The 12,858-nt window shown below is 44.6% G+C and overlaps 2 protein-coding genes across 2 annotated transcripts; both read left to right on the forward strand.

The window, feature by feature from the left end:
- The first annotated feature begins 1,745 nt into the window (after positions 1–1,745).
- LOC130191996 (organic solute transporter subunit alpha-like) lies at positions 1,746–5,768 on the forward strand. The gene is made up of 8 exons (XM_056411809.1): positions 1,746–1,821; positions 2,399–2,550; positions 2,705–2,778; positions 3,307–3,465; positions 3,903–4,014; positions 4,126–4,272; positions 5,397–5,502; positions 5,605–5,768. The coding sequence occupies exons 1-8, from the start codon at positions 1,746–1,748 to the stop codon at positions 5,766–5,768; spliced, it is 990 nt and encodes a 329-aa protein (XP_056267784.1).
- Positions 5,769–8,031: 2,263 nt separating this feature from the next.
- On the forward strand, positions 8,032–12,247 carry si:ch211-244c8.4 (proline-rich protein 36). The gene has a single exon (XM_056411226.1). The coding sequence runs from the start codon at positions 8,032–8,034 to the stop codon at positions 11,146–11,148; it is 3,117 nt and encodes a 1,038-aa protein (XP_056267201.1). The 3' UTR covers positions 11,149–12,247.
- Positions 12,248–12,858: the final 611 nt, after the last annotated feature.

The following is a 12,858-nucleotide window of genomic DNA, read 5'->3' on the forward strand; positions in this document are numbered from 1 at the left end:
GAGGAGTTTCCATCCTCATCATTCAGGGTTAAGGAGTTTTTACTTCCCACCACCCAGGTCCCCCTCCTCACCGTCCGCCCCACATCTGGAGTTCACTGACCATAACGGCTCCACAACCGTCCTCCGTTAGTTATTTTAAAGTTAACAATTCATTCTTCACGTGTGTTAATTCAATTGAACACGCTGCGAGACCTTTCCAGCTGTGGAGCCAGTGTTGATAGACCCCGCCCCTTTTATCCATTCTTATACCCTTTTTATATACGGGATAGAGGCTTTAATTTATATATGCTGGGTCCAGTCTACAAGGCTATTGACACCACTGCTTCTCTCCAGGATCATGAAGCGAGCCTTCTCCATTCCTGTCCTGATTTATAAAAAAAAGGGAAGATGAGGCTGCGAGAAAAAAAATTATAAATATAAATTTTTATAAAATTTCCTTGTCAGCCTGTCCAAATAAATTGGGCAAATAGAGCTTTAATCAAACGCATTAAACTGAGCTTTATTAAATCACAGGTCTCTGTCAGGATGAATATTTGTAATCAATGATTTTATTTCTAGTAAAAAAAAAAAAATGCTGTGCAACATTCTTTGATGAGTTTCCTGATCTGCTGTCTATAATCTGTATTTTGATAATTTCTGTGTTCTTTTTTACTTTAAAATCCTGCTGCTGGTTTATTAAGCACTGCTTGGTTCAGGATGTGACATTTTCTTTGGAAAAGAAGTCATTGGTGGATATCGCCTCAAACATTTGTAAAATAAATCAATAAGAAAACAAACATGGGAGAATTATAAAAGTGGTTTTCCAGAGATAGTTGCAGCTCAATAACTTCATGCCTCTGGCTCTGGATGACCTCACGCCTGTGAGGGGTGAATGCCCTCAGGGCCGTTCACCTCTCACTCGTGTTTCACTTTATAAGTAAACCGTCTCAACCTGGAGTAGCTTCCTTATACAAATGTTTTTTTATCTAATTATAATTCTAAATCCTTCTATTTTAAAAATGTGTCCAGTCTCGTGTCCCACTTTGATTTTGAATAGACACTAAACACACATTTTTAAAGGACCATTTATTATTATTCGCCTATCTAACTAACATTTAATGATTATTCGTATGGAAAAGGCAACTATTTAAAAAAAAAAGTAATACTAATTTGAATAATTCTCATACATTATTTATAATCATTATTTATAATCATCATTCTACATAGTTTATTATAGCTTTAGTAAGTAGTATAATTGTTGAGAGGACAAAATAACAACACACTAATGTAAAGAATGTAATGTGAAGTATATTTGACCTGAAACATAATTATAATTGACATGTTTCACACAGTTTGAAGGAAATTCCTTGATTTTCTTTATATGTCCCATATTATAGGAAGGAAACAACACACCCTGTCAAAGTTCACGTACCCACACACACACACACACACACACACACACACACACACACACACACACACACACACACACACACACACACACACACACACACACACTCTCTCAATGTGTCACCATTTACACAAAAAGGTTGACCTTTGTTTTCATTTTAACTACGATGTGACTTAAGTCTGTGAATGAATGAGCGGCTGTAAATTACACGCTGTTCTCATAAACCTGGAAGGAGTCGTCCCACCTCCGCTCCTCAGCTCTTTGGGTAAAGTATAGGAGAGTAAACGGAGTTCAGCTCAGAGACATTTGTATTTCAAACAAGAAATTCATCTCGAGGAATATACGTCAGCTTACGATGGAGGAGCTCCTCAATGGCACCATCGATCCGGCCTGTTTGCAGGAGCCCCCGCTGGCCCTGGACGTGATAAGGCGTAAGTGACCCCCGTTATGGTTCCTTATTAACCCGGCGGAGCTCATGGCATTCACCGCTCGCTCTGACGGGGTCATGTGTGCAGCTGTGGGTCTTGATAACGAAGCGTGTGGGATTGAGTTATTCTTCTTTCATTATATTGTTCAAAATATAACAATATCATATTTAAACCAAGCAAAATCATAATATATATATGGTTATATATATGGTTATATGGACTTATTGGCATTCGTTCAGTCTCTGAATACGAGTATAATATATGTATATAATATATATATACATATATTATATATGTATATAATATATATATATATTGGTATATATGTATATAATATATATATAATATATATATATATATATATATATTATATATGTATATAATATATATATATTATATATATTATATATGTATATAATATATATATAATATATCTATATATAGAGAGATATATATAGATATATATTTCTAATATATATATAGATATATTTGTATATATATATATATATATATATATATACTTCTTTTTAAGTTCTACTGAGATGGATGCAATAATGTCCCCTCTCTCCGTTCCAACCAGAGCTGGATGTGTTTGGGTGGTGCCTGTACTCGGTGCTCACCTTCATGTCCTGCGTCTCCCTGCTGCTGTACCTGGACCAGTGCGTCTATATTTATAAAAACATGTCCTACCCCAAGAAGACCACCCTCATCTGGATCAGTGGCGCCGCACCAGTAAGCGTTCGGGACGAATTCTAAACAATTAATCTGATATCAAACCGCTTTATTTGTGAAACAAGTGTCTCCAGATATGAGATCTATACTCATGCCCATGGTGTGTGTGTGTGTGTGTGTGTGTGTGTGTGTGTGCGTGCGTGCTCTGCTGCAGGTCATTGCCACCATGTCTTGTTTTGGGATGTGGATCCCGAGGGCCGTGATGTTCACGGACATGACGTCAAACTGGTACGTTTTATGTACATTCATAATAATAATAATAATAATGCATTTAATTTTACACTTTACGTCACATAGTTAAAACATCCTATACAATAAAAATAACTTTAAATTACAATTAAAACAGTGAATGAAAACAATAAGAATATAGAGCACACAATCACACATTAAAACTATATATAGGGGGAAAGTATATAGAGTCTTCCTTTCATATATATAGATTGAAAAGCTGAAATGTGACGATATAAATCTGTAAATTTTTTATGTTCACTCTTATCAGTAAATCTTCTATCTTGTTTTCTTTTCTCACCGTCAAGGTCTTTCTTTCAAGTCTGTTATCTAATAGCTCTGACCGGTAGCCAACCCCCCCACCCCACCCCCCCTCATTGAATCATTAATTCATCTCCGACCAGCTCTTAACCCTTAATCAGGGTTTTCCACATTTGATGAGCTCTATGATTTGTGCACCGTGCAGTATGGTTAACAGTGTGTTTCTGTGTGTTGGCCTCCTCCTCCTCCTCCTCCTCCTCCCTCTAGTTATTTTGCAGTCGTGGTGTATAAGGTCTTGGTTCTGCTCATCGAAGAGTTCGGGGGCAGCGCTGGTTTCCTCCGGCGGTTTTCAGGTAAACCGTTCATCATCCGCACCGGACCGTGCTGCTGCTGCTGCCTCTGTCTACCCCAAGTGCCCATGTCACGGTACTTTACCTGCTTATTTCAATACACCGCTCTGCTTCTAATACCTGACGCCCATGTTTTCCAATTTCCTTACAGTCACTCCCCTGCAAACCACTTAATTCATCACTTAAATACACTTAAATACATTTAATTCTTCATTTGAATAGACTCAAATACAGTTAAATACATTTCATTCTTCACTTAAATACACTTAAATGCATTGAAATACATTTAATTATTCACTTAAACACACTTAAATACATGTAATTCTTCATCTAAATACACGTAACTCTTCATTTTAAATACACTTGTCACTTTTAAACTGACTTACACTGGTTAAAGTTCTGATTCTGATTCACTGCACATTTCTACATCTATTTAATCCTTATTTACATGCATGATATACTCTTTCTACGTTGAATGCACGTCGTTTTATGATTACACTCCTCCTCCTTCAGGCGGTGGTTGTTCTTCCTGAAGTTGGGCGTTCTCCAGTACGCCATCCTGAAGACGATCCTCTCCATCCTCTCCATCGTGTTGTGGACAAACGGCAACTTTGATCTCGCCGACGTAAAGAGTTTAAAAAACGAACAACGCTTCTCCGACTGCATTGGAAACTATGAATTAACGTGACGATTGAAATGACGTCTCTTTGCTTCTTTGTGTGTGTTTGTTTTCCAGCTAGAGATCACGGGCACGGCCATTTGGATTAACCCGTTCATCGGCGTCCTAACCATCATCTCCCTTTGGCCCGTTGCCATCGTCTTCATAAACACCAACGGCTTCCTGCGCGACCTCAACATCATGCCCAAATACGCCCTCTACCAGGTGAGTGGACACTACGACATCAAGTCATGACTCAGCTCCCCTCACACGTCATGACTCGGCTCCCCTCACACATCATGACTCAGCTCCCCTCACATGTCATGACTCGGCTCCCCTCACACGTCACGACTCAGCTCCCCTCTCTCCCACTGTCATGATCCAGAGTTTTGTGTCTTATTTTGAAGGCCCTGTCTCTCGTGTCCTCTGTCTCTCGTGTCCTCTGTTTCCTTGCACTTCCTGTCGCTGTGATTGGCTGCCCTGTTCCTGATTGTTTCCTCCTGTGTGATTGCTAGCTCCGCCCTCATTGTGTCCACCTGTGACTCGTTCCCCTGTGTCCAATCACCTGCACCTTCCTGTGTATTTAATCCCTGTTTGTCTCATTCCCCCAGGGTGGATCCTGACACCCACTCCTCTGCTATTAGGCTCATATGTCAAAATATCTTGTCCAGGTCACTCTCGAAAAACAGATTTTTTAAAATCTCATTGGGTTGAATATGGTTAAATAAAGGTTTAATAATAATAATAATAGTAATAAATATGCTTCTGAAACTCCATGTCTGACTGCTGCTATACAGACGTAAAGCTTTTTTTTTCATAGTTCTTAATTTATAAAGTATATGGTCACCCTTGAAAAAAAGATTTTTAATCTCAATGGGTTTCAACTGGTTAAATAAAGGTTTAATAATGCTAATAATAGTAATACAAATGCTGCTAAAACTCCATGTCTGACTGCTGCGATACAGACGTGAAGCTTTAAAAAAATATTTCTTAATTTACAACTGATATGTTGTCTAAATGTTCTTTGTTGTTGTTGTTAACTGTTTGCACTTTATTACTTTATCACTTTATTACGATTATTATTACTCACTTTATGTCGGACAAGAGACAAACATACTTTCGATCTTCTGTGTGTTCCACAAATGGAAAATTGACTATTTTTCCTTTACGAAAACTTTGATGACACATGTATCAGGACAAAGTGTCTTCTGGTGTTCCACTGAGAGAGCAACAGGGCCTGAGCTCTGACCAATCCCATTGGCTGCAGTTGTATTAGTTGTTTGCCTCTTGAAACTGCGTGTAGTATGTTCAGCATGCATGATCAAGTATTTTTATTTTTTTCTCCTCAGCTCATACTTGTCCTGAGTCAGCTGCAGACGTCAATCATTAACATCCTGGCAATGGATGGGACCATCGCCTGTGCCCCCCCCTTCTCTTCTGTGGCCCGAGGCTCCAGTAAGAAAACATCCATGAAAAATGTCCGCCGGCCGAGTGTGAGGTGAAATAATCTGCAACCCTCTCTCTCTCTCTCTCTCCCTCTCTCTCTCTGTGCCTCAGTGCTGAATCAGCAGATACTCATCGTGGAGATGTTCATCATCACCGTGGTCAATCAGCATTTGTACCGTCGAACCTACGACGACCTTTCGCCCGAGGTTCAGGACAACGACAAGAATGACGCCGAAGTCGCCCTGAAGACGACGCTGGTGGAGCACGACGTCTGAGACAGAAGTGACGGAGGAGTGAAGCCTGTTACCTCGAGAGGAGAGAGCAGCACTTTGAACCCTTTTGTTATTTATACCTTTCACGCAGCACAATATCTGTATTGATTTGGTTCAAAAAATTACATTTCATTAACTACAGACTTTGGAACTGGAGAAGAAGAGCAGAGACTTACCAATAAATGTATACTTATATATATATATATATATATATATATATATATATATATATATATATATATATATATATAATATATATATATATATAATATATATACTAATATATGTATCACATACATATACACATATATAATAATATTAATTATTATTAATATATATATATATAAATAAATAAATATATATATATATATATATATGCATTTCATTCTGGAACAAAACTTATTTGTGCACAGAAGAACAACATTTTTAACACTTTAACCTCGAGAACAATAAATAAGAACACCTGTTTATGTGTGTGTGTGTGTGTGTGTGTGTGTGTGGATGTTGAAGTGAAGCCTATTGTCATCTGATGTATTATTTTGAACTCAAGTGGGCAGTAAATACTGACGCAATATATTCAGTTGTTTTGTTTTTTAATACAGACGTTGACTAAAATTGATTGAACTTAATCCTCTTTCTTTGTTCTCTATGACTGAACCAGATGTGTTCCAAGACTGCTGACCCACTTACTCAGACTTCTTTGGGACCGGAAACACACGCAGATGAGACAGCAGCTTTATTTTCAGTGTTCGTTTCATCTGCAGCCGAACTGTACCACGTGGTTTCTCTTGCGACCACAAGAGGGCGCGCTTGTTCCACCTCAAGTCACATGACTTAACTCGTGATTCATATTGATTATTTGTCTTCAGTTCCACTTAAAAAAACATTTGTGTTTTACAGTTTCTTATTTTAAAAGTAATGAAAAAGTAATGTGTGCCAACATTACACCAACATTAAACAATTTAGAATCCTCAAGTAATTTATTTGTATCTGTATTTGGTGTTTATGACAGAAATAAGATTCTTACTGATGTTTTGTCACATCAAACATCTGCAAAAGGTGAAAATAAATAATGTCTTTATTTGTATTTACATATTTTTATTAACATATTATTTAACATTTTTCTTTTCGTCATTTACAATGTTTTGTTGCGTTCTTTTTTGTTCAGTGAATCTAAAAATAAAGAAAGAAATAAAAAGTAAAAAATAAATACAAAATAATGTATTAAGCACTGCATCTACTAGAGGATTGCAGCTTTTACTGAATGCTGTAGTCTAAACAATTCTCAAATATATTATTGGCAAACCAGACATATTAACAGTCATACTCAGATCAATGACATATTTTCCTCTGATTGATAGATTTGTTTTTCTTGAATCTATCCATGATTATCTAATCATTCTCAAAGGCTTGGTTGTCTTCTGCTGTTGTCTCTGTTAAGGTTGTTAAAAGGTCAAGCAGGATTTATCACTTGTATCTGATTATATAATAGAAACAGCTGAGCTTCATTTTGTTTTTTATTTTTATATGTTCTCGACTATCTGTTAAAATCTGTTTTTTGTATTTAGTAGTAATTAATTAAGTGATTGGGTATTGTTCAGAGATCAATATGCTGTTTATCTCTCACTTTTATCTCTTGCAGTTTACCGTAATAACTATTTATAAAATTGCAATATTCCAATATTTTCCGCATTTGAAAATGTTTTCACTCGATCCGCGAACAGATTATTATTATAGGATGTACATCGCATAAATCTGGATGACATGTTTATGTAAAGCCAGATCATTCATATTCATAATTCGGCTCCGATTAATGGAGCATTTGTCTCCGCCGTTATGTAAACAGAGTCATCAGACGGAGGATGAGGAGAGCGAGGAAGGGGAAGCTCTGTGTTTCGGCCTCTGGCTCCGCATTGCTGACGAAAGCTGCTTAGCCCCTCAGTTGCTACGGCAACCGGTGAGAGCAGCCAGGCAAAAAAACAAGAAAAAACGAGGCGAAGGGGAGGGGCTTTTCAAAGGAGAAGAAGGAGAGGAGAAAGGGCTGGATGGGAAAAGATAGACAGAGGGAGGGATACAGACGGCTGATAAAGAAAAACACCGGAGGTAAAGCGAAAGGTTTTCACGGACGACGACGACGACGGCGGCAGCGGAGATAAGAGCCGGATGTTAAACGCTCTCTCCTCTGGCCGGGGACGAAGATCTGCAGCGGGAAACTGGAGGACACAGAGGCTGAACCAGAGAGAAGATGGATGTACAAACGGATAACATGGACCCCCCGCCGCCCTGTGAATCCCAGTCGAGGGGGAAAATCCGGAAAGGATTCAAGCTGTTTGGAAAACGCAAGCCGGGCAACATATTTTCCCTGCGAAGCAAAAAGGACGACAACGGCACGTCGTCGTCGTCGCCCGCCATCAGGAGCAACGGCGCCGATGGATTACCGCCGGACTCGGAGCAGCGGCGAGAGAAGGAAAACGGGCGGGAGGTGAGTCGGGGAGAGAGGGAGCAGGCCGAGGACGAGCTGCTGGGGGAAGACGGCGCGCCGGCCGCCAACGCCGCCGCTCGCGCCTCCGTCTCTTCGGCCGGCTCGGCCAAGTCCCTCGGCTTCCTGTTGTTGCTGAGGGGAGGCCGGAGGGGGGCCGAGGACCGCCGGGTCCGCACGGCGTCCCGGCCCGCGGGGCGCCACCGCCACCGCCGCGGCCTGAAGGGTCTCTTCGGCAGCGTCAAGTTCCGATCGAAAGATAAAGAGGAAGGCGAAGAAGAAGCCCCGCCTCCGAGCCCGCTGCTCATGTCCTCGCGCGCCAACAGCGTGGAGATCATCAAAGAGGACCTGCCGCTCACCCCCAAGTCACGCCCCCGCTCTCTGGACAGCCTCGAGATCGAGAGCTGGGTGCCCGACGAGAGCGGCGCGGCGGCGGGCGACGAGCGTCGAGGCGACGAGCGTCCGCCGCCGCTGGAGCCCGGGGAGAACAGCCTGAGCTGCTTGCTGGCCGACATCTCCTCTCTGCTGACCTTCGACTCGATCACGGGCGGCGGAGACATCATGGCCGACGTGGAGGCGGAGTGGGGGAAAGCCAGCAGTCCCGTCCGCGGCGGCGGCGGCGACGGCGACTTCGCGGCGCTGCCCACATCTTACGTCTCCAAACCCTTCATCTCAACTCCAATGACCTCTTTCTCCGTCGGCACGGCGACGAAACCGCGTCCCGTCGCCGTCCCCGCGACGGCCTCGACCCAATCGTTCGCTGCCCCGAGCCGGGACTCTCCTCCGCTCGCAGACTCCACGCCTCCGTCTGGAGTTACGATCAAATCGACCGCAGGCGCGACGAACCCCTCGACCGCCCCTTCGACTTCGGCGGACCTTTCGGCCCCGGTGATATCTCTCCCTTCGCTGAGCTCCATCTCTCCTGCCACCGCGGCTCCACCCAACACGCCGGCCGCCGCCGTCAAGGCTCCCCCCGTGAGCTCGACTCTCACCTGTGCGGCGAGAAAACCGTCTTCAGAGGTCGCGGCGCCTCCTCGAGCGTTGACCTCGGTGAGTAAAACCGTCTCTGTCGCCGCTCCAACCCCGGCACCGGCTCAACCTCCACCGGTGACCCGGAGCGGCCCCGCCCCGGTTGCTTTTACTCAACCTCCGTCTGCTAAATTGGATTCGCCGAACTATTTGAACCTGCGACCTTCCACTTCCGACAAACCTTCCTTGAGTTTAGCCGCAGGAGACTCTCAACCCCCGGTGACGGCATCGCCACCTTCCTCTTCCGGACCGGTTCCCCCCTCGAAGGCGTCAGCTACGCCCTCGGGCTCGGGACCCGCGGCCCTCTCCAAACCTACGCTCACCTCGAGCCCGATGGACTCCTACAAGACCCCGCCCCCCCCCGTGAGCGCTCCCGATAAGTACCCTTCCTCCTCCCAGCCCTGCTCTGCGTCCGTCCCGACTCCATCTTCCTTTTCATTCGATAGGATTCCTGCCGTGACGAAACTTATTCCCGCACCGGCCTCATTAGATAAGACGGCCCCTGTTCCCACACCGGCCCCGCCCCCCACCACTGTTATGACAGCGTGCCCAACACCTCCGGCTCACATCCCAGTCTCTCAATCTAAAGCCCCTCCTGCACCGGCTCATATCACAAGTTCTGTATCTAAAGATCCACCTGCTCAGATGCAAGTATCTCAAACTAAAGCCCCTCCTGTCACCCCTCAAATCCCAATGTATGAGTCTAATGATCTGCCAGCTCCTGTTAAAATGCAAGTTCCTCAATCTAAAGCCCCTCCTCCTCCGGCTCAGATTCCAATTTCTGTATCTAAAGATCCATTTGCTCAAATGCAAGTTCCTCAGTCTAAAGCCCCTCCTCCTCCGGCTCAGATCTCAATTTCTGTATCTAAAGATCCATTTGCTCAAATGCAAGTTCCTCAGTCTAAAGCCCCTCCTCCTCTGGCTCAGATCCCAATTTCTGTATCTAAAGATCCATTTGCTCAAATGCAAGTTCCTCAGTCTAAAGCCCCTCCTCCTCCGGCTCAGATCCCAATTTCCGTATCTAAAGATCCATTTGCTCAAATGCAAGTTCCTCAATCTAAAGCCCCTCCTCCTCCGGCTCAGATCCAAATTTCTGTATCTAAAGATCCATTTGCTCAAATGCAAGTTCCTCAGTCTAAAGCCCCTCCTCCTCCGGCTCAGATCCCAATTTCTGTATCTAAAGATCCATTTGCTCAAATGCAAGTTCCTCAGTCTAAAGCCCCTCCTCCTCCGGCTCAGATCCCAATTTCCGTATCTAAAGATCCATTTGCTCAAATGCAAGTTCCTCAATCTAAAGCCCCTCCTCCTCCGGCTCAGATTCCAATTTCTGTATCTAAAGATCCATTTGCTCAAATGCAAGTTCCTCAGTCTAAAGCCCCTCCTCCTCCGGCTCAGATCCCAGTGTGTATCTCTACTGGCCTTCCTGCCCTAGTTCCCATCCCAGTGTCTGCATCTAAAGACCCTCCACATTCGATCACACTCTCTCAATCTAAAGCCCCGCCCCCTTCCCCTTCCCCTAGCCCCGTCACCTCTCCTCTTTCCCCTCCCTGGTGGAGCGAGGCCCCGGCCTCTGCTAAAACGAGACAGGCATCGGTGGACGAGCAACCGATCAGTCCGAGCGGCACGTGTTTTCCCCCGGGGGGCCGGGCCGCGCTGTCGGAAGAGTCACGCACAAGTCTCCAGGGCCAATCGCGAGAGAGAAGGTTACCACAAGCAAAGGCATCGGGCCTGAGCAAAATACCTGTCGTCGGAGGGGAGGGCAGTCAAGCCGCCGGCGCGGGACGGTCACCACGTCGACGACGAGGCGTGCCGGGCCCCGCCGACCACCCCCGTGCTCGAAGAAGAAGAGAGGCCCCCCCGCTTCCCGTCACATGACTCGGGGAGCAAAGATAAAGTCTGTGGCGTCGAGGCCTCGAAACACAGCCGGGAGGAGAGTCAGCAGCTTCCAAAAGTCCTCAGCGGCGTCCCGCGTGACTCAAAGATCCCCGTGAAGAACCCGCCTCAGGCCGCCTCCCACATCCCTCTGCCCTGTCGCACCAAGGTCCCCGTGTCCAAGGTCCCCGTCCGCAGGGCCGCGAACAAACCTGCCGCTGCAGGCGGGAGCGCTCAGATGAGGAAATGAAAACATGGACTTCAATCATTCAAGACTGATTAGGACTTTGGAACTTTTTTTTTCTCTCTCTCAAACTTAGTGACGAGGTTTTCTCGGTTCTCACGGCCCCCATAAGAGTCAAAGAGGCTGAATACCACTCAAGCACAAAAGACATCTCCGCGAGGAGCCGAGGCAACGAGCCGGGGCTCTGTGGTGCTGAGGAGACGGGACATGCACTCAGGAAAAGGTCCCGGGGTCACGCCAGAACACGGGGACGAAAGGATAAGCAAGAAAAAACATGGCCGAGTGCCTTTTTGATTTACGGTGCTTTTTTTCTCTCTCTCTCTCTCGGACCGAATCTTTTTCTACGGTACTTTTAACTTTTGTTAATCCCGCTTTTTTTTGCGGGAACCGTCAAAATCTATTTTTGTTCCGGGTCTTTCTTTTCCAGCAAAGTCTCTTTGATAAACAACCAGTCCCTTCTCTCCCCCCCCCCCCCCCCTTTTATTTATCTCTGGAGAAGGACAGCAGGAGCTTTTTAAACCAAATTTACATTCCACATCTTATCTTTGGATGTATGTAGCAACAACAACAAAAGAAGTTCATCCATTTTTTTGTTGCACAAGATGTTGAACTGTGCGGCTCCGAGCCGCGTGTCCGCCTGCTCGTATGTAACGCGATTAGATCTCACTGTGAACTCTGGGAGAGGCTGGGCTTCGAGATGAGCGAGACGGAGAGGATGCTGAGATGAGATCTCTCGTACACTGGCGCGCCCTCATCCCCACTTGTACTCAGATGAGAACAATATCTCTGTGTATATATATATATAGTCTCATCGGTGTTGTTCTGTTTCCTATTTAATCAATAAAGATGAGATCTGTGTATAGTGTGAATTATATTCTGCATTTTTACATGTTGTGGCAGTTTGTAGATGTGAGAACACATCACAGGATTTACATTGTCTCTTTAAATCGTTAAACAGAGGAGGGAGAGCGGCGAAAAGAGATGTGACCAACATGTGATGTCTTTGCTCGTGGCTCATTAAATGTATACGGCTTCGCTCAGAGTGTCCTCATAGAAAATATTGTTTCAACCTCATCCACACTCAAAGCTCACTGACCTGGAAGGCGAGCACATGAATGTCAAGCAAAGCACGCTCCGATGCATGCGCCTTATTATCGGGGGTGAGGGAATGTGTGCCACTGCTATTCTTAGTGTGAAATGTGTGATGCATGCGCTGCGTTGTGACTCATGTGGACGTTTAATATCAGTTTGAGGTCATTGCAAGGCAAGAACAACATGCAGATATTTGCTCGAACAGAAAAAAAGGCTATATAGAAAGAAAGAAAAAAGGACTATATGTATAATTTTTGCACAAAGGCATACATACAACGTTCCCAGATGCGAGTGGTGGGAGTGATACCTCAGGTTACAGAGTGATCGGAGTCATGCGCTGCTGTTATAAGGCGTAAAAAGGACGAAGGGGGGATTTC

The sequence above is a fragment of the Pseudoliparis swirei genome, chromosome 3 (assembly GCF_029220125.1).
Source record: "Pseudoliparis swirei isolate HS2019 ecotype Mariana Trench chromosome 3, NWPU_hadal_v1, whole genome shotgun sequence".
In the NCBI taxonomy this organism is placed as follows: Eukaryota; Metazoa; Chordata; class Actinopteri; order Perciformes; family Liparidae; genus Pseudoliparis; species Pseudoliparis swirei.

What these genes read in the sequence shown, in the direction of transcription:
- LOC130191996 (XM_056411809.1), top strand. Translation starts at nt 1,746, where the DNA reads ATGGAGGAGCTCCTCAATGGCACCATCGATCCGGCCTGTTTGCAGGAG. An exon ending in GCAACTTTGATCTCGCCGAC is followed by an intron (nt 4,015 to 4,125) that starts GTAAAGAGTTTA and finishes TTTGTTTTCCAG; the next exon opens with CTAGAGATCACGGGCACGGC. An exon ending in TTCTGTGGCCCGAGGCTCCA is followed by an intron (nt 5,503 to 5,604) that starts GTAAGAAAACAT and finishes TCTGTGCCTCAG; the next exon opens with TGCTGAATCAGCAGATACTC.
- si:ch211-244c8.4 (XM_056411226.1), top strand. Translation starts at nt 8,032, where the DNA reads ATGGACCCCCCGCCGCCCTGTGAATCCCAGTCGAGGGGGAAAATCCGG.